The sequence below is a fragment of the Naegleria gruberi genome (genome assembly GCF_000004985.1).
Source record: "Naegleria gruberi genomic scaffold NAEGRscaffold_26, whole genome shotgun sequence".
NCBI classification, from domain to species: domain Eukaryota; phylum Heterolobosea; class Eutetramitea; order Acrasida; family Naegleriidae; genus Naegleria; species Naegleria gruberi.
Window position 1 is genome coordinate 264,990 of NW_003163301.1, and position 20,201 is coordinate 285,190.

Here is a 20,201-nt window from a genome sequence, read left to right on the forward strand (position 1 = left end):
CTGTTATTATTATCTTTCTAAGATGCACTTAACTTTCTGTAAACTATGGAAGGGCCAAAATCTGAGAAATCCTTATGCGAAATCCATTTTTGGTGGAATGTCGATAATGAAGTTAATATTGATCCTCCAATCCATACACTCTTTTCACGATCAGGTGGTGTTATCACTCTACTTTTAAGTGTTGGAGCTGCAATTGCCCATTTTTCTTTCATTTGTTCTTGCAATTTTGCATCAAATCCTGCCATTAGTGAGCTTCCTCCACCCAGAACAGTGTTGTTAACAAACAAATATCTTTGGTCAATCTCAGCACTGAGAGCAGATTTTAGTATCATATCAGGTATAGATAATTCATCTCCACAAATAGGGCTTGGATCAAACAATAAATTAGCTGCCCTAACAGATTCATCACCAATTTCGACTGTTCCACCACCAGGTAAATCATAAATCTTATCACTGGAATCTCCCTTACAATTACACAATTTTTCCTTAATATTATTTACAATTTTCTTATTGAAATTCAACTTTCCACTCTCTTTCAATAACTTCATAAGATAGAGTGTGATATCACTTCCTCCAAAATCACTTCTATACAATCCTCTTGTCATCAAATAACCCTCATTAATTGGCAAAGCATGACAAGTACCATCTCCGCACATAATAGACAAAGCACTTCCTCTCCCAGATGCATAAATGTTCAATAAACCTTCCCAAACAAATTGTGTATAGGGAACTTGAAACGATTCAAATAGAACCTCCACCATTCTTTCTCTATTCGATTTTGGATTTAATATGGTTTCAGTCAGTAAAACAGCAGAATCTGATGGATTACAACTAACAGCTTGATAAGCATGATTCCAAACTGTTTCCATTCGTTCCCAATCTAAAACAATTCCTCTCTCCATCGGACTCACATAATTATCATCATTGCCATGATCAGAACCCACAACTACTTGATGATCATCAAGTGAAACAATGGATCTACATTTGTATTCACAATCATCTTCTCCCGATCGCCCAATCCTGCAATAATAACCTCCATTATCTATCACATATGAATTTTCCATTTTTTTATTTTCTTTCTTTTAATGTTATCCGGTGATGTGTTCGATAGTTCGATAATCTACATCAATTTAGAACATTAAGTTGTCTATTTTGAGGCAACAACATCAAAGCTTCCGGTTCTTTCTTCATCTTTAGGCAGATTTTAATGTCAAAGTATTTTTTAAAGTTTAGATTTTACGAGTTCGAGTTGGCATTAGAATTTTAATTCAAAAAAAATGTCGCAACTCAAAACTCCTATGAAAAGCCATGAAAAATATGTGATTATTCATCTTGATTTGGATTGTTTTTATGCTCAAGTTGAGGAGGTTGAAAATCCAAAATATAGAGATCTTCCTCTTGGTATTCAACAAAATCAAACAATTTCAACAGTCAACTATTGTGGTAGAATCAAGTATAAAATACCTAAAATGACGAGAGTAAAGCAAGCCCTTGAAATGTGTCCAGAATTGATTGTAATACCAGCAAGAATGGAAATTTACAGAGAAGAAAGTAGAAAGATCTTTGATGAATGTATTGGAGAGTGTGTTAATTCATTTCATGGAGATTGTGTATTGGAAGTTTGTGGAATTGATGAAGCTTATATCAATGTGACTGATGAAGTAAATTGGAGATTGGAAAATGCCACAGAGCTTGGAATTGATGTGAAAGATCATAGAGGCAGAAAAGTATCCAAATCAGTCAATTCACAGGATAATCATCTTAATATTGGATCTCAAATTGCAGAGGAAATTAGATGTAATGTATTCAATAGCTTGGGTTATACAATCAGTGCTGGAATAGCCCATTCAAAATTTCTCTCCAAACTTGCCTCTAAAAAACAAAAACCAAATGGACAAGCATTAATCTATTCAGAATCATTTGATGAAGAAATTAACTCTCAAGATGTTTCCATAATTCCCAATGTTGGATATACCACAAAACAAAAATTAGCTGAATTATGCCAAATAAGTACAGTCAAGCAATTACGAGCACAGACCTATGTGAATATTATCAAATGTTTCAATTCGGATAAGGCTGCAATCAAGGTATTGAACATTGCCAATGGAAAGTTTGATGAAGAATATGATAGAGTTGTTTCCAAAGGTCCTCCAAAATCTATTGGTTCTGAATTAACGTATGTAGAATTATATTATTATTATTTAACCTCCTAATCCATCATCTACTCTTAATCTCAAGATTTCTTACCATCCAAACTTATGAGGATTTTGAACAAAAGCTTCGGACCATCACTGGAGACTTGTTTACTCGTATTCAAAGAGATTTGAAGAGGAATAGTAATCGATATGCAACCAAACTCACACTTCGTTATTGTCATGGAAGTTACAGAGATCCATATCATTCAGTCAGTTGCAAAATTACTTCCAACATTTATAATAATTTGAATAATTATGAGGAGAAGGATGAATCCAACATTCATAGTTTGGTCATCAAGATGTTCAAGCAAAAAGTTTCCCTTCCGTTCAAACTTCAAAGGATGGGAGTGAGTGTTTCTGACTTTGTTGAACCACCAAAATTTGCCACTCCGAAAACATCTACTATTGGTACAAGTAAAATTGTCAATGAAGAAGAGAAGAGAGAAGGAAATTTGTTGTCCTCATTTTCCCAACAGAGCAGCAACACGAATAAGAAGAGGAAAGCAGACTCTGTAAGCAATGGAAGTCAGGGAAGGCAAACAAGTATTACTAGTTTTCTAAAAAACAAAGGGGCCTCTCCAATAAAGAAGACAAAACAATAGTTGTTTTACATTGAAAGAAATATTGTTGTTACCGTGTGATTTATCCCTTGGCAGCATTTTCTTTAAGACAGCATTGGAGAGGAAGCCTTCAAAGCAAAAATACCCTGCAAAATTTTCTATTGTAAAATAATATTGACGTACTCAACTCGAATTGCTGAAAAAATTTGTTGAAAAAAAATACATTAAAATGAAGCTCAAGATCTCTGACCCTTCCACCGGCATGACCAAGATGGTCGTTATTGAAGAAGATGCTGACATCAAATTGAGAGCCTTCTTTGACAGAAAGATGTCTGAAGAAGTTGAAGGTGACAACATTGGTCCTGAATATAAGGGATACGTCTTCAAGATTGTTGGTGGTCAAGACAAGTCTGGTTTCGCCATGAAGCAAGGTATTTTGGCTAACACCAGAGTTAGACTCCTCCTCGAAAGAGGTTCTATCGGCTTCCAAAAGTGGAGAGGTAGAGACGGTGAAAGAAGAAGAAAGTCCGTCAGAGGTTGTATTGTTGGTCCTGATCTCTCAGTTTTGTGTTTGACTGTTGTCAAGAAGGGTGATGCTGAATTGCCAGGTATTACTGATTCCGTTAAACCAAGAACCCACGGTCCAAAGAGAGCCTCCAAGATTAGAAAGCTCTTCAACTTGACCAAGGCTGATGATGTCAGAAAGTACGTTATTAAACGTGAAAGAAAGGTCGCCAAGAACAAGAAGGTTCTCAAGGGTGTTAAGGTCCAAAGATTGGTTACTCCAGACAGAATTAGAAGAAAGGCCAAGGAAATCAAGAGAAGTATTAAGAGAGTTGCTGCTTCCAAGAGCGAAAAGAAGGCTTATGCTAAGCTTTTGGCTAAGAGAAAGTCTGAAACCACAAAGGCTACTACCCACTAAATCATTTTCCTTCCAAAATATAAACACAAAAAATTCTAAAATTAATTTATTTTATTGTTAAGATATTTAACATTGAAATGGCTTACTGATGTTGTGATTAAATAAGCTGGGTTGTGACTACTTAAACTTTGATTAATCTTATTGATAGTTTATTTCAATGTCATCTTCGGAATCATCTTCGTAATGTTGTTGGAATTGCCCAAAACTAACTTCTTCATCCTCTTCCTCGTCATCATTGTAGTTTGTTTGAGTGATTGGATTGATGGTTGGTGTAGTTATTTGTGAGAGTGGTTCTTCAGTCTTTTCCTTAATAGTTGATTGTGAAACACTATTGCTAGTTGAACTGTTGTTGATTTGATTTGGAGCAACTTGTTTGGAAATCAAATTATTAGATTGAGGAGTATTATTATTGGTTGAGGTGGATGGTTGAGTGACAATTGGAATGTCAACTTCTTCCTTCAAAGGTTGAAAAGTTGTGAAATTATTATTCAAATTAACATTATTGAATTGGTTCATTACTTCCATAAATTTGTCTTGTTGTGTTGTTTCAAAAGTACTTTGATTATTAATAACAGTTGCTGTTGCAGTTGATTGAGTTTGTCTAGGTGTTTCAGAACCTGTTGGCTCCCTATGAATATTCCTATAGGAGGTATCTTTGAATTTAGAATAGACAGTTTGTTCATCCTTGTGCAGAATTGTTGTTGCATTCTCTAGTGATTGATTTAGGTAGGATTCCAATTCATCATGATGTGACAAACCTCCATGTTTATGATCTAAAATTGTCTTCTCCTGACGAATAATTCTACTCTCATCCATTTGATCATCAATAATATGTGTGGTGGAGGGATTATTATAAAGATCATAGTCATCATCATCATTCTGAATCGGAATTGCCTCCAATTAATAGTGATGAAGTTTCGTCTCTTGTTGGTGGTTTTACATCTACTATTGCAGATTGTTGTGAAGGTACAATTCCAAATAATAACAAGAAGGGAGCAAATAATTGATAGAGACATCCCGAATTAACCATTGTCATATCACTTTCGTATTGTTTTAATTTGTTGTGAGCAATTTGTTGTTTCTGTTGTTGGATATTCACATTACTAGTATCTAGTGCTGCAATGTTCATAGGAGGTGTATCATCAGAACTTTTTGACAGTTTAGTTTCTGTCTGACTGTTGTTGGTCTTGTCATCGTGGGTCATTTTGTTTTCAAAGATGAAAAATCCAATGGACTATTATAAATCGTAATCAATTACATTTACAAAAAAATTAATTTTAATGTGTGATAGCATTGTTGGGTTTATAAAAATCAATTAGTGTTGAGGTAAACTATTAAGATTCGTTACCATGGCAATTCCTGTACTTGCGGCAATATTGTCATTTCTATCTTCAATATCAAACAAGTCATGGAATAATTGACAAGTGTCATGGAAGTGGAAAACATTTCCTCCAATTCTGAATAAATCTACCAAGTATCCACCTTCTGGTAATTTGAAAACTTGTAATCCAACAGAAACATCCTTATCAACGTGGTGATTATATTTACATTTCAAATTATATTCAGCAATAATTTTCCATTTCAGATTCATCTTCTTCAATACTCTATAAACACATTTCATAGTATCTTGAGCATTCTTTCTATTGGTTTTAATACCTAGATGGTACTTTTTATGAGCAGCTTGCTCGGTAGTATCTATCCGCAAATCATCAATAACATTTACAGCAAGATTACTCTTATCAGAAACTGATTCCTCTTCTTGAAGAGTACCTCTTGGATCCAAAACCATTTCAATAGTGATTTGACCTGTTGGTGGAGAACTGCTAAGTGCTGGCCATGGATTAATGACAGCTTGAATATTATTAACATTACTTGTTTCCTTTTCCATCTGTTTTTGATTGATTTTCATGTATTGATCCTTAATAGCTGACTTCATCTTATGGTCAAGAATTAAATAATATGCTACAGTTACACGATTCATTTTACCATCAGAGATATCATTAATAGCTTCTTCCATTTCTTCTTCAGTAATGGTTTTCTTATCAGAAATTTTAAGAAGGGCTTCATGAACAACACCTTCATCAATATTGATATTTTCACTAGCGTGACCAAAGTTGGATGGTGGAATTTTCAAATAATCAGGGAGATCCTTTACAAACCACGGATGCTTTCTGATATCGGAAATTGTGGCACGTTGAACAGGATCAACAACCAAAATCTTTTGAATTAAATCCTTAGCTTCTTGAGATACATGTGAAGGAATGGTATAAGAACATTCCTTAATCTTTTTGAAGAGAGTTGGAATATTATCTTCATCAAATGGCAATTTACCACAGAGGAGAGCATATAAAATTACACCACAACTCCAAACATCAACTTCTGGTCCAGCATATAATTTACCAGTAATAACTTCTGGAGCAGCATAGTTTGGAGATCCGCAAGATGTCTTTAAAAAAGCACCATCATGCATAATATTACTCAAACCAAAGTCAGCAATTTTGACTTGGAAATCATTGTCAAGTAAAAGATTTTCAGGTTTCAAATCTCTGTGAACAACCATATAACGATGGCAATATTCAACACCAGAAATAATTTGTTGGAAGAACTTTCTAGCTTCCGATTCAGATAACTAAACAATCATGACATTAATATTACTATAAAAATACATACTCTTCCTCTCTTTACAATATAATCAAACAATTCACCACCTCCGACGTGTTCCATTACTAGAAAGATTTCAGTGCTTGTTTCAATGACTTCATAAAGACGAATAATGTGTGGGTGTCTGAACAATTTCAAAATTTTGATTTCTCTTCTAATCTTCTTATCCATCTTTGAACTTTGAATTTTCTGTCTGTTGAGAATTTTGACTGCCACTTTGTGTCCAGTGCTTTCATGTTCGGCCACTATTCATCATCATTATAATATTTAAATTATTAAATTCCGTTTGTTTTTTTCATCATTATTTTTATATAATAATAACAGCAACATAGAAAATCCAAATTATCGCCATCATTAGAACCCACCACCCTTCAACATCAATAGCAACATACATTTTACTTTACCGAAAGAACCTTCTCCCAGTGTCTTACCCAATCGATAGTTACCAATACGAATAACGGACATTTTTTAAATATTTGAAATCACCAAAAGAACCAAAGCCAGCCTTGAAGCAAAATTTAGACAAAAACAAAAATACAACAAGCCTGCCCGCACTGCTTAAAAGTTTTATAAAATCTTCAATTATGGAGGATATTGAATTGAATCAATTATTGTTGTTGGCATTATTAAATTTTAAAATACAAGGAAAGAAAACTACTTGAAATCCTTACTACTTGATAATGATTTCAAATCACTGACATATCCCAATCAAAATCTTGATCACAAGAAGATAAATCTTTTGTAATGCAACATGTCCGTGATTTTGAAATGGCATGATTCAGTGTTTGCAACCCATCAAGGTTTTGAAAAAAATGTTTAACAGACACATCAAATCTATTGTTAAACTGAGAATTTTTACTGGTAAATTGGGATCAAATTCATTAACCCTTCCAAACATGGTACACATGATGGAGAGAAGGAATTTTCACACTTGTTTTTCATCACAATCCACCACAATAACTCCACAACAATTTCATGAGAAGGAATCCGAAGAGCAACAACTCATCATTAAACTCAAGATGGCTAAATCAAAAGGTGGAGCTGCTCTCAACAAGAAGGAGGTGAATTTATTTGTGGAATTGAAATTAAACATTAATGATCTAGGTAAACTAAAGAAGGAAATTGATCAAGTGGAATTTCAAAAAGCAATTGAAAAATTTAATAGAAAAATTGTTGAAAAATCAAAACATATGGATGAGAGGATGAATGAAAAGATTGACATGACACAATTTTCAATCAAATTGGGAGAATTTGTTATTCAAAAGAATGTCAAGAAAAGTAATGTTGTTGAATTTCCAATCAACTTTGAGAATTTTCAAGATTGGAATAAGAAGAGAACTCTTTTATTGATGAAAACTCCAACTTTAAGAGATGGAGCTGGTTTAACAACAAAAGAAATTCAATTCCTCAAACAATTCCATTTTGATGGAAAGGTTCTCCAGTCCATTGTGAAACATATAGAAAAGAAACCCAATAATATGAATTTTGATCGAGTGTTGTATAATAACTTATCAAAGGCAAAAATCAAACCAACTGTTAAAACAGTTACTAAAATATTAAGCTGGATTGAAGCTCACTTGATTGGGGTTGATCTAAACAAGAGAAAACACACAATAGGGCGTAAGAAAGAACAATCAGTTTCAAGAAATATTGAGGAAAAAAGAAGAGAAAACACAAGCTTGCTTGAGGAATATGAAACTGAATTGGAAGAATTGCAAGAATCCATTGAAAATCACCTTCTTTCAGAAGATGAATCTTCTCACTTGAGAAAACTTTTGAAAGAAAAGGAAGAGCTTATCTCAGAATTGAAAGAAACCCTGAAAGAGTTGGCTGAAAAATATTGAAATTGACTTGAATATTGAACTCGAAAATGAATTTGACGCCGAAGAAAGTATTTTCTCAGGTGATGGTGATGATGGTTCGTTTTTTGATGGTTTCTTAGACTAAGCCAACTATGCAATTTTGAAGTAATCAATTTTCATTGTAAAACATTCAATTTCAAAAAAGAGTTTCAATTTGATAAAAAAAATTAAGAAAAAAAAATGAATCAATTACCACAAGAGATAATTGGTCATGTTTTTGATTTTCTTGATAGGAATGATTTGTATGCCATGCTGAAGTGTTATCCAGGATTTGTATCTAATTGTTGTCATCATATTCGATTCAAATTGATGTATAATTTTATTTCCGAATTGGAATATGATAATAGTCATCAGCCAACATTCAAGTCTAAACGAAAGAAGCGCACTCGTATCAGACACAGACATTTTAGGAGAGGAGAAGAATATTGGGAAAATTCGAAAAAATTCACACCACGACAAACTTTAATGATTTTTTATCCAAAGAAGAGCCTGAAAGTTCTATTCGAAACTGTTGGGCCATATTTATTGAGCAAGATCAATAATTGGAAACCATTTGTGGAGAGAGATGAAAAAATGATTAAGAAGTTTTATTATCATTTTTATAATATCAAGCTTTCATTAGAATTATTCGAATCTAGAATTTGTAATTCAACTATTTATTGTAGGACTTCGTTTAGTTCAAAATCCCTGGAAACTTGCTTGGATATTACCAAAATTTACAAAACAAGATTACTCAAGTTAAATACCATTATAGCCACTGAGCATTTGGAGAATTTAAGGAATGAATTCTATGCAGCATACACCAAATTAGTGAAAGAATATAAGGTCAATAATGAATTTTTGGAGGTTTGGAATGAGAAATTTAAATTGACCAACAATATTCTGAGCTATTCGAAATCAGTCCAAAATTCAAAGAAAGCCATTTCATTTATTATTACAACTCTGTGGACTACCCATGATAATATGTTAGATTTTCTACCCCTCCTTAGAGGTTTGGATAGAACCAATAGCTCTAAACGTACAGATGCTTCGAGAATCCTTCTTGACATATGCGCCTCCAAAACAACCATTAGTGTTAACTCAGATCAGCATCTGAAAAGAATTCAAAATCTATTGGAATGTTGCTCCTACTTTAAGCACTCAATTTCTGAATTCAAAACATTGTTGGAACGATTTTTTGATAAGATGGTGGTTGTGCCAGAAATGAAAGAAGAATTGAACTCTCTTAAAACTCGAGTATTTAATAAATATGAATAACAACTTGAAAGATTTATTAAATAAAAAAATGTCTGTTAATACTACACCTAGATTTGGATTCAATGCCATTGTTTGCGTCTTTTCATGCTTTCTTTATTATTCAGTGTGGTTACTAGTGACAGTATGTACTACAACTTGTTCCGATTATTGAAAATTTCTTACACAACAACAAGCCATTTATTCACAAGGATCAAGAGTGGTTTCTTCAATTCTTTCCGAAGAGAGAATATGCAATCATGTCTATTGCAATATTAGGTCTTACAATATTATTTGGATTGAGTATAATAATCGGAATAATGATGATCAAGAAATCAATTAAATCATCATAACAATTACAATTTAATGTTTAATTTCTCCTTGACAAATAATTTTAATTCATCGAATGTTATTGTTTGATGAATTCCTGCATTATTATTTACAAAATGGCACATTTCAACAATTTGATCCTCAACTAAATTCTCTCCCAATGTTCTAGAGAAAAAGTGAGATATTTCTGCCTTTCCGATTGTTCCCGATTGATTAGCATCCAACAAGTTGAAAATTTCCTTCAAATATAAATCATGAATTTCCTCTTTGGTTAATCTATTCTCATCAAGGAATCTAGTATTAATACATTTAATAAAAGTTGGAAAATCTACTTTAATCTTTTCAACTTTTCTTTCGTTACTTTCATTATTCAAAGCTTCAACCATACTTTCAGGTGAGAAAAATTGAACTAAATCCATCAATTCTTCAATATCCATCACAACTCCGATATTTGATCGAATTAAACTGTGCATATCCTTCAATGAAACTTTATTTTCCTTCGCATACATTTGAAACATGACTAATAATTCTTGCTCTTGTTCTTTAGATAATGAATGATTTAACGAATTCTTTAATTTATCCATCAACAAGCTTGTAATATCTTCTTGATTTGATGCTGTTCCGATCTGTTGTTGTTGTTGATTCATTTTTTATAATTAATTAATAATAAAAATAATTTCAACAATTAAGAATTTGAAATGATGAGAACATTAGAATGATTTACAAATTGAAGAGTGAATAATTGTAACTTCCTTAATACATCCACTGTTTTTCACAAACACCAGAGATATCTGTATAAGTGTACTAAACGTGAGAAAAAAACAATAATAAATAATTTATTTTGCCCAATGCTTTTCAGGTGTCTTTTTCAATTATTAAGGGTTGTAACAAATCAAAACATGAAACTTACCTTTCCCATTTCTTCTAGTTTCTTATTGTGTTCCTCAAACATTTTGTGATAGTGTGGTTTAAGTAATTCTGGAATTTCCATTGGCTAGTAGTTTTGAATTGATTCAATATATTATTCCAAGTCCAATACTTCATCAAATACTAACCTCATTAAACCAATGGTGTTCTTCCTCATTTAAAATCTTTTGAACTTCCAAATTAATTCTGTTTGCTTTTGTTCCGTATGAAAAATCAGCTGTGAAAATTCAAACAAATCATAAGAAATTAACAACTAATTAAAACTGGATCCAAAAACATACTCAAATAGGCCATCCAAAAAGGAACCACCAACATTGGAATATAATTTAATGGCAGAGGATCAAATTGCCTTATCCGTATCATTCTTCCAACAGCAACAGTTGCCATCAATGAATAAAATCCTACACAATATTTTGCATTCATTCCGAATTAAATAATATGATAAATTAAAAACACAAATAATTATTATCATTGTGGTGAATATTCCATCATGTAATTTCCATACCTCCGAGCCACCATACACGATCCCTCATTGTTGCCATACGTGTGGCAATTTCAAAATCTCTTCTCCTTTTCAGTGTCTTGAGTTTTAGTAATTGTTGTTGAATGGCTGCATCACGTTGTTTATCTTCAATTTGTTTGAGAATCGGAGTGGTGAAATATCCAACGATTGATTGACCCATTTTTTAATTAATCTCAATTCAACACTGGAGATGAATTCCAGTAGCGAAATGGAACAATATTAGGTTTCTGATTAGTAGTAGGTGAAATGGTTAATAATATGATATAACAAACTCATTGTTTGCACATATATTCCTTTATTTATAATAACATATGAAAGGGAGATAGTTCAGTGGTAGAACATGGGATTGTGGTTTTAAGATCAGGGTCCGATTCCCTGTCTTCCTACACCTTTTTTAACACAGCTTTTTTGCTTCTTTACACAAGTGTAGTTTTTTGTCCTTTTTTTAAGTTTATTCTAAATGGTTTTTTGCCTTAATTCTAAGATTAATTTAGTTGGGTTTATTATTAATAAATAATTGATTTTATTGACATTTAGTTTCTTCTTCAACCAAAACAATGTGATAACCGTGTTCTGTCTTGAAGATCTTACTGACTTCACCTACAGGAGTATTGAAAGCAACCTCACTGAAAGGTCCAACCATTTTAGTTCTTCCGAACCAGCCTATATGATTAGTAATTGTTGAAATGGATCATAATTATTTGCATACTTACCAAGATTACCACCCTTGTTCTTTGATGAACAATCAGAGTATTGTTCAGCAAGTTTACCAAATTCAGAAGATGGAACTTTAACATCTCTTGAGAGCCATCCTTCTTGAAGCTATATTAAATTATTATTATTAATATTTGATCATCAAATTATTATTCCGCATTCATCAATATGATATTGTCACAAATAAATTCAACAAATCCGAGAAATTTACCTTCTTCATGACTTCTTCAGCCTTGCCCATCTTTTCGCACAAAATATGACGAGCTTGGACTTCCTTTACGGTACCAAGTTTGTCGTCCTTTCCAGAGCTCTTGTCGTTTCCTCCTTTCTTTGCTCCTCCCTTGTCTCCTCCTTTCTTATTGTCAGCAGCCTTCTTTGGTGGCATTTTGAATTTTTTTTAATTTATTTTTATTAATAAATTGAATTAAACAATGGCTTTCTAAGATTTACCAATGATTGGAAAATGACTTCAGTTGATCATCAATTAATAAATCGGCAGTTAGGTTTTATTATTTTCGGTTCGATTGGTCTTGGTTGAATGGAATCAAACAAATGTTCTTAAAATAAATAATTACCAATTCCGAAAAAAATGATGTACTCCCCTGTTGCTGCCTACGAGCAAGATTTCAAACAATATGAAATTCCTGAAAAGCCATCAAAATTAACAACACAATACATTAAACAATTAGTTAACATCAAGGATGAAATGGAAAAGGAAATTTTACATTTAAATCTTTCATTGGATAAGTTAGGGGTTGGATTAAAAGGATCTCTTCTTGATAAAGATGGTTTCCCAAGATCGGATATGGATTTAAATGATGTTGCTTCAAAGAGACATAGAATTGCTTGTTTGCAAAATGATTTTTCATCACTAATGGATACAATTCAAAATTATTTATTTGAATTACATGAAGAAACAAGAGCAAATAATCCAAATTCTCAGGTAATTGATATTAAACCATTTGACGTTGAGAGTTTATACAATGAAGATGAATTGTAATATGTTATTATATTAGAAAGTACAATAGTTCAGATTGTTAAATTATAATTTTCATGAACATTAATTGCTAAGGTTGTATTGTTGGTAAACTGACTTTCCTGTCTCTTTTAACCATAAGGTCACATCACTGACAAGTGATTGATATAAATTTTCAATTCCATCATTAAAAAAAATCCTTCAAAAAACCAACACCTGTTTCATCATTACTTTTTGTTGCTGATCATCAAACCTTGTCGACAACAAACAAATAATTGAAACATTTATCTTCTCGCTAGAACACTGAATTGGAATAACAATTTTTTGAGGAAGGAAAATATGAAAACTTTTAACCGCCCAAATTTTGTAGTGTTTGCCTTGTTGTTGGCCGTTATTTTGGTTTCAACTTGTGTTTTGGAAATTTACGGAAAAAAACAATCACAACTGGCTCATACCTTTGATACTCAATTTGAAAAGATTTTAAAGTCGGATTTGAGTGGTCTTTCCTATGCCGAACAACAAAAAGCTCTCCAAGAGCAAATGAAATCAATTAGCAAACTTACTAAAAATCAATCTGATTTGAAAGTTGCTTGGCAATCATTGGATTCTGTGGAGGCTAAAATTAAAAAGGAATATATGGAAAATAACAAGAAGGTTATTGTTGCTCATGCAAAGGTTTCAAAGGCTTGCAAACTTGTTCAATATTATAAGAATTTGTTGAAGAAATTGCAAATTGAAATTGTCAAGATTAAACTTACCATCAAGAAGACTAAATTGACTAAATCATATCTCAAACTCATCAAAAAGTACAAACTTGAAATGAAGAAGGCTTATGAAATTTACATTTCCATTGTTAAGGTATACAGAGAAATCTATAAGGAATACCTTATTTCCAAGAAGGAAATGTCCAAGCAAATTTCTACCATCAAGATGCAATTGAAGATAATCAAGATTATGAAGCAAAAATTGTACTCTACTCAAAGTTTGGAAATTGAAATTACCAAGTTGGTTGAAGATTGGGAACACATCATTCATGAAGAAGAAATTGAATACATCCATGAAAAGGAAAAGTGTCATTGTCCAGTTGAGTATAGGCCAGTTTGTGGTGTTAATGGTCTCACTTATGGAAGTGCTTGTACTGCAAGATGTGCTGATGTTTCTATTCACTATTATGGGGTATGTAAATGTATTCCACAAGAAGTTATTGTCGTTAAGGAATCTTCCTTGACCTCAGCTATTTCTTCAAGTCAATAAACATGTTGTTTAGTGAATCGGCAATAATCTTATTTGAAAGGTTTAAACAAATATTGTACTGCCTAGGTATAATGGTTATGGAATCAACCACGATCCATTTACAAATACTTTCATAACCTTGGTATATTCTTGACAATGCACTCTTCAATTAAATTAGTAACTCTATGTAATGAAAGATCAAGAAGATAAAAAGAACAATAAGAGATAATCTCTAGAAATGTGAAATACTCATTGACTCATTGACGTTGTAATCTAAATGGTTAGGTCCACAATCCAGACCTCAAGACAGAGATGTTCTAGTTATGTTACAACATTAACATATCCTTGTGACACATTCAAGATTAAAGTCATGATTGTGTGAATCAGTATTTGAGAAAATTTGATCCTAGTAATATTATTGAGTGCTACTACTGGTGTACATTATAATTTAACAAAGTACATGATAATTTACTTGAATGTGAATAATTAAACTGAAATACTGCTTTCGGCATAGTGAGTAACTGTTTGATCAGTGTCCAAATCTTCAACAAGTCCTTCGAAATTCTTCTTGGTTTTTTCCAGAGAAAATTCCTTGATTGTTCCATCTCTTGTTGCAACGTAGAGAACATTGTTGGTCTTTCCTCTACATATACTAGTGAATGGCTTTCTAACTTTCAATACCTATATTATAATTTCCACAAGTTTCGAATAGTTCAGCACCAAATTGAAATATTAACATGGATCATAATAATTAAATCATTGAATAGTTCAATGTCTACTACTTACACAAACGGTCTTTCCGTGTTTCAAATCCCAAATTCTGACTTCATTGTCATCACCTCCACTAACTAGAATTCTTCCTTTAACCATAATGTTCTTAATTTTAGTAGAGTGACCTTTCAATTCTCTCTTGAATTCATCACCTTCATCGACACGATACTCTCTAATAATACCATCCCATGAAGCAGTGATTAGATGGGTTCCACCTAGTCCATCAATATTCTTTGCAACAGCAATACGACAAACACAATCCTTGGCTTCTTCCATAACTTTCATGCATTTACCAGTTGTGCAATTCCATTTTCTAACAGTCCTATCTTGACTACAACTATACATGTGAAATCCATCTTCCATAACTACGAAATCCCATACCCATGATGTGTGTCCTGCAAAGGTCAATAAAAGTGTACCATCTTCAGTATTCCATTTACGAATGGTTTTATCAGCACTTGAACTGTAAATGTAATCATTTTTAACAGCAATACCAGTTACAATATCTGTGTGTCCTCTAAAAGTTTGTAAACATTCACCAGTTTCAGCATCCCATTTACGAATATCATTATCAAAAGATCCACTATATAAGTGTTTCTTTCCGTGCAATGTCAATGATGAAATTGTTTTAGTGTGACCTTTAAAGAAATGAAGAATGACTTGACGTTCAGCTGCCCATGATCTTATATCACCATCATCTGATCCTGTATAAATAACACCTTCAGGTGATGTAATCATCGCAGAAATAAACTTTCCATGTCCTTTAAAGACAAAGAGACATGATCCACTTGGATCCCTATTATTATTACAAATTATTATTATTATTATTACAATTGATTGTTATAATTGATTGTTATAATTGATTGTTATAATTGATTGTTATTAAATTGTTATCAGCAATTGAGTTGGTTACATTGTTAATAATGGATTGTTTTAAAAAAGTGTGTTTGTTGGTTAATAGTAGTAGTATATTAGTTGTATTGGTAGTAGTAGTAGTAGTAGTGTTAATAACATTCATTATTTTGTTTACAAGTTTGGAAAGTCATATTCAAAGTAGTAATAAATTAATATTATTGTAATCGTTATGAATAATGTCAAATTGAACACAAGTTTGTTGTTATTATTGTTTGATGAGTAATTCATCATCATCATTATTCGATAGTGGTAGAATAACAATATTTCATCATCATCAAAATTAATTGATACAAAAAAGAACAGATGAAGAATAGGATGTTGTTGTTGTTATACGAAAGTAATTATCACATCATCGTGATGAAACCCATCATCATCATTGTATTTTCCATAGAAAAAGGAATGGTAACAAATAGATGAAATATACACAGATTAAATTATAAGAACTAAACAATATTCGAAACAACAACATACCATTGTCTGAGAGTCGCATCATGAGAACCAGAATAAAGCTTTCCATTGAAATATTGAAGTGTGGAAATACTCTTGGCATGTCCAGTAAATTCCTTGCTAGACTCCAACTCATCAGGTGTTGTACTCTGATCATTGTCAAATGTCAATATATTGATCATTGGCAGATTAAATTCACAAATAAATGTTTAAATGACATTTTGATGATAAATTTTATCGATAATACAACAACACGTACATTTTGTCCCATTTTTTAAATGTTTTAAAGTGGTACAACCGAAAGACTACTTGTCAATACAGTGAAAAAATTCCATTTATCTTCCGACCCATCACTACATCAACATTAAAAATTTCAACATCAATTTCATTAAAATTGGATAGTCTATTTTACTCCTTAGAATGAGTACTCAGTGTGTGTGCTTATTCAGAATTGATTAATAAGATTTTATTAATAATTTTAATGTTACTCATTTACGCAATTTGTAACTAATGTCACAACTTTGAATGGTTCATGAGCATTCTTTTAGACTATTATTTTGGCTAGATCAGTAATCTTAAATCTTGTTAATTTCAAAAATTTCAAATTAAAAATAAAAATTAATTCAATTTATTTCTTTCTGTAGAGAGTCTTATTAACAGCAGAAATGATAACATCAGCATTTGGCCAACAAGCTTGTTCAATATTTTCAGCATATGGCACTGGAACATCAACACCAGTACATCTGTAAGCTGGAGCATCCAAATAGTCAAAGGCTTCTGATTCCATAACTTGGGCAATGATTTCAGCACCAATACCACAAGTTGGCCAACCTTCTTCAACAGTAACTAATCTGTTAGTCTTCTTAATAGAAGCAATGATTGGAACCATATCCATTGGACGAATAGTACGCAAATTAATAATTTCAGCACTAATTCCATTTTGAGCGAGCTTATCAGCAGCAGCAAAGATGTGATTCATGGCACGACCATAACCAACGAGGGTAATGTCCTTACCTTCACGTTCAACCTTTGATTTACCAATTTCAATAACAAAGTCCTTATCATTATAAATACTATCAGAGAGTTCAAAAGTTTGACCATACAAAGATTCACTTTCCAAAACAACAACTGGGTTATCATCACGAATAGCAGCCTTCATCAAACCCTTATAATCTTCAGCACTCCATGGACAGACAACCTTCAAACCTGGACAGTTGGCATACCAAGCAGCATAATCTTGAGAGTGTTGAGCAGAGACAGCAGGTGGAGCACCGTTTGGACCACGGAAAACAATTGGACAACTGATTTGACCAGCACTCATATAACGACCCTTAGCAGCACTGTTAATAATTTGATCGATAGCTTGCATAGCAAAGTTGAATGTCATGAATTCACAAACTGGTCTCAAACCACCCATAGCAGCACCAACAGCAATACCAGCAAAACCCATTTCGGTAATTGGAGTATCAATGACTCTATGAGCACCATACTTGTCATAGAGACCCTTTGTAATTTTATAAGCACCATTGTATTGAGCAACTTCTTCACCCAAAATGAAAACTTTTTCATCACGGGCCAATTCTTCATCTAAAGCCTTGTTGGCAGCATCTCTGTTGGTAATCTATTATTGTTGAATAAATGTAATTATAATTAATATATATTTAGTATTATTGTTGTGTTTGCATTATCATTTGTTGTTGTTAATCCAATCAAAATGGTTAATAAACATTCCATCGATAAAGTAAATTTCATAAACATCCAAAGAATACAAAGATCATCATTATCCACATCATATATTGTAGCACAAGTAAATATTAAAACAATCGGGTCGTAATCATTCATACATGAAAAAAACAAAAATACAAATTTACAGTAAATTAATTCATCCAATGAAGATATACATACAGCAATTTGAGTAGTATTATTCTTTGTTGAGAAGTTTCTAGCAGCGTTAACAATGCTAGCTGATTTATTATTCTTGCGCAAGAGGGTTGAAAAGGCTTTCATTTTTTTAGTGTCGATTTTTGGTCATCTCCGTTGTCCTTCATTTGAAGCAAAACAAAAAAGCCTCTCATCCATTAAAAAGTACTCTAGAACTCTCTAGATTGCATTCTCTCAATATTTTGCTAGAGGCTTGGGTAATATATTGTTGTTGGAAAAGATAACAAATGATACTACTTTTTGCTTGCAATATTTTGAAAGAAACACTAGGATGATTTTATTGAACAAGCAAAAAATCGTATTGTAAAGTTCGGTTCAGTTTCAACACGTCAATCATAGAATGCAGAATCCTCTGGCAAGTATATTGTTTGCAAATTCAATATTAAAAAACACACAATATTCATCAGCTAGGCAATTCAAACAATTCAATGCAAGCTATTACTTGATATTGTTGTTTTTCAATCTTCAACATTTTCATTTTTGGTATAATTCACATAAATGTACATGTTGATATTTTTGAACAATTTTCAAAATATTTGAAAAAATTCATTTCATGATTTTTAAGAGTCACCACCCACTGGATCAAAAACGGTACGTTCCTCTCTAAGATGATCAAAAATTGTATATTGATTTTTACAAGGTCCCAAGTTGGACCATTATCACGAGTAAGCAGCAGAGAATCAACTCAGGTCTGATCTGTGGAACGACCAGTTTTTTTCCTTTTCATATTTTTTGTGAAGGTTTTTGGGCTCTTTGTGATTTCGTTTTTTATTCTTGTTTTTGAAAAAAATTTGCATCATTTGATAATTGCTACTACTCGTATCATCATCATCGCTGTGTTGTAGGGAGAGGAGAGGTTTACACAAATAGTTCTATTGTTGTTTTTCTTGTTGTGGATTTTGCAAGACTCTCTCAATTATATATAATTTATATATTCATCAGTGTAGTAAAATATATCATCCGATAATAATAGAAAATTGGTGGTGTGATTTTGTGGATAAAATTACTTTAAACAAGTAGTAACAAATATAAGCAATAGACCAAAAAAATGATTGATGAATCTTCAAGTACAATAACATCATCGTTATCTGATAGCAAGGAGGATGCTAATGGGTTGATTTCATGTTCTTGTTCATCAAAAACAACAAGATATCGTTTTCTTGCATCAGTATATGGATTTTCTAAAATACAATACTATGATTATTCGGATCTTTCAAAATTACGAGAGGACGAATTAAACCTTGGAGAAGATTTTTACTTTTATACTAATTATTATTTAGGAGTTTCCGATGGTGTAGGTGGTTGGTCATCATATGGAGTTGATTCATCTAAAGTGAGCAGAGATATAATGAATAATTGTAAATATTATGCAAGTGAGGAAGAAAAATGTTTAATTAATTCTCACAATGGAACAGTATTGAAACCAAATGAAATTTTAACAATGGCATATGACAAAGAATTAGAATATTATAATCAATTGAATATTGATAAACCTCTTGGTAGTACGACGGCATGCGTGCTACACCTTGATAGTTTAACCTGTTCTCTAAGTTATACCAATATTGGAGATAGTGGTTTTATGATTTTAAGAAAATCTGAAATAGAAAATCAACAACAGACATTATTTGTTGCTAAGGATCGTTCACGTATTATTAATGGTTTAGGTAAAGCACCATATCAATTAAGCTTTTTACCTCCAAGAATGATTGAAACAAAAGAATATTTTCATGATAGCCCTTCAGATGCTGTGACAGAAACTAATATTATAACTCTCAAAGAAGAAGATATTATTATAATGGGAAGTGATGGACTTTTCGATAATATCAAAACTGATTATGTGGCAGAATATGTGAATGAAATATTTCCAAATGGTAGCATAGATGATGTTCCAAAGTTAGCGAGGGAGCTTGCAGAAATTGCAAGAAACCAACACCGAAAAATAGATGACATAGTTTGTCTTTGTGCAAAAGTTGTAAAACATTAAACAATTT

The 20,201-nt window shown here is 32.2% G+C and overlaps 14 protein-coding genes and 1 non-coding gene across 15 annotated transcripts; 8 read left to right on the top strand and 7 right to left on the bottom strand.

Annotated features, from left to right (window-relative positions):
- Positions 1-17: 17 nt before the first annotated feature.
- Positions 18-1,064, bottom strand: NAEGRDRAFT_33847 (uncharacterized protein; the record flags this gene model as incomplete). The annotated part of the gene is made up of 1 exon (XM_002676795.1): positions 18-1,064. One exon carries the CDS (start codon positions 1,062-1,064, stop codon positions 18-20), a length of 1,047 nt encoding a protein of 348 aa, XP_002676841.1.
- A 213-nt stretch (positions 1,065-1,277) lies between these two features.
- Positions 1,278-2,797, top strand: NAEGRDRAFT_68049 (uncharacterized protein; the record flags this gene model as incomplete). Its single annotated transcript, XM_002676701.1, has 2 exons — positions 1,278-2,176; positions 2,239-2,797. 2 exons carry the CDS (start codon positions 1,278-1,280, stop codon positions 2,795-2,797), a joined length of 1,458 nt encoding a protein of 485 aa, XP_002676747.1.
- A 220-nt stretch (positions 2,798-3,017) lies between these two features.
- On the top strand, positions 3,018-3,677 carry NAEGRDRAFT_68050 (uncharacterized protein; the record flags this gene model as incomplete). The annotated part of the gene is made up of 1 exon (XM_002676702.1): positions 3,018-3,677. One exon carries the CDS (start codon positions 3,018-3,020, stop codon positions 3,675-3,677), a length of 660 nt encoding a protein of 219 aa, XP_002676748.1.
- Positions 3,678-3,815: 138 nt separating this feature from the next.
- NAEGRDRAFT_68051 (uncharacterized protein) lies at positions 3,816-4,493 on the bottom strand (the record flags this gene model as incomplete). Its single annotated transcript, XM_002676796.1, has 1 exon — positions 3,816-4,493. One exon carries the CDS (start codon positions 4,491-4,493, stop codon positions 3,816-3,818), a length of 678 nt encoding a protein of 225 aa, XP_002676842.1.
- A 1,114-nt stretch (positions 4,494-5,607) lies between these two features.
- Positions 5,608-6,803, bottom strand: NAEGRDRAFT_33859 (uncharacterized protein; the record flags this gene model as incomplete). The annotated part of the gene is made up of 3 exons (XM_002676797.1): positions 5,608-6,306; positions 6,348-6,583; positions 6,731-6,803. Coding segments are annotated over 3 exons (1,008 nt in total), but the record flags the coding sequence as incomplete, so codon positions are not given.
- Positions 6,804-7,150: 347 nt separating this feature from the next.
- NAEGRDRAFT_68053 (uncharacterized protein) lies at positions 7,151-8,182 on the top strand (the record flags this gene model as incomplete). The annotated part of the gene is made up of 1 exon (XM_002676703.1): positions 7,151-8,182. The coding sequence occupies one exon, from the start codon at positions 7,151-7,153 to the stop codon at positions 8,180-8,182; it is 1,032 nt and encodes a 343-aa protein (XP_002676749.1).
- A 198-nt stretch (positions 8,183-8,380) lies between these two features.
- On the top strand, positions 8,381-9,457 carry NAEGRDRAFT_68054 (uncharacterized protein; the record flags this gene model as incomplete). Its single annotated transcript, XM_002676704.1, has 1 exon — positions 8,381-9,457. One exon carries the CDS (start codon positions 8,381-8,383, stop codon positions 9,455-9,457), a length of 1,077 nt encoding a protein of 358 aa, XP_002676750.1.
- Positions 9,458-9,789: 332 nt separating this feature from the next.
- NAEGRDRAFT_68055 (uncharacterized protein) lies at positions 9,790-11,373 on the bottom strand (the record flags this gene model as incomplete). Its single annotated transcript, XM_002676798.1, has 4 exons — positions 9,790-10,389; positions 10,674-10,757; positions 10,819-10,907; positions 11,235-11,373. 4 exons carry the CDS (start codon positions 11,371-11,373, stop codon positions 9,790-9,792), a joined length of 912 nt encoding a protein of 303 aa, XP_002676844.1.
- Positions 11,374-11,529: 156 nt separating this feature from the next.
- NAEGRDRAFT_t340 lies at positions 11,530-11,599 on the top strand. The gene has a single exon. It is a non-coding gene; the product is annotated as a tRNA-His (tRNA).
- A 158-nt stretch (positions 11,600-11,757) lies between these two features.
- NAEGRDRAFT_5180 (uncharacterized protein) lies at positions 11,758-12,249 on the bottom strand (the record flags this gene model as incomplete). Its single annotated transcript, XM_002676799.1, has 3 exons — positions 11,758-11,876; positions 11,927-12,035; positions 12,139-12,249. Coding segments are annotated over 3 exons (339 nt in total), but the record flags the coding sequence as incomplete, so codon positions are not given.
- Positions 12,250-12,516: 267 nt separating this feature from the next.
- FM147 (uncharacterized protein) lies at positions 12,517-12,927 on the top strand (the record flags this gene model as incomplete). Its single annotated transcript, XM_002676705.1, has 1 exon — positions 12,517-12,927. The coding sequence occupies one exon, from the start codon at positions 12,517-12,519 to the stop codon at positions 12,925-12,927; it is 411 nt and encodes a 136-aa protein (XP_002676751.1).
- Positions 12,928-13,242: 315 nt separating this feature from the next.
- On the top strand, positions 13,243-14,157 carry NAEGRDRAFT_68058 (uncharacterized protein; the record flags this gene model as incomplete). Its single annotated transcript, XM_002676706.1, has 1 exon — positions 13,243-14,157. The coding sequence occupies one exon, from the start codon at positions 13,243-13,245 to the stop codon at positions 14,155-14,157; it is 915 nt and encodes a 304-aa protein (XP_002676752.1).
- Positions 14,158-14,904: 747 nt separating this feature from the next.
- NAEGRDRAFT_49395 (uncharacterized protein) lies at positions 14,905-15,645 on the bottom strand (the record flags this gene model as incomplete). Its single annotated transcript, XM_002676800.1, has 1 exon — positions 14,905-15,645. The coding sequence occupies one exon, from the start codon at positions 15,643-15,645 to the stop codon at positions 14,905-14,907; it is 741 nt and encodes a 246-aa protein (XP_002676846.1).
- A 1,267-nt stretch (positions 15,646-16,912) lies between these two features.
- On the bottom strand, positions 16,913-18,278 carry NAEGRDRAFT_39315 (pyruvate dehydrogenase; the record flags this gene model as incomplete). Its single annotated transcript, XM_002676801.1, has 2 exons — positions 18,175-18,278; positions 16,913-17,890 (listed from the first exon to the last, which is right to left on the bottom strand). Coding segments are annotated over exons 1-2 (1,080 nt in total), but the record flags the coding sequence as incomplete, so codon positions are not given.
- A 980-nt stretch (positions 18,279-19,258) lies between these two features.
- Positions 19,259-20,194, top strand: NAEGRDRAFT_68061 (uncharacterized protein; the record flags this gene model as incomplete). Its single annotated transcript, XM_002676707.1, has 1 exon — positions 19,259-20,194. One exon carries the CDS (start codon positions 19,259-19,261, stop codon positions 20,192-20,194), a length of 936 nt encoding a protein of 311 aa, XP_002676753.1.
- Between the last annotated feature and the right edge of the window lie 7 nt (positions 20,195-20,201).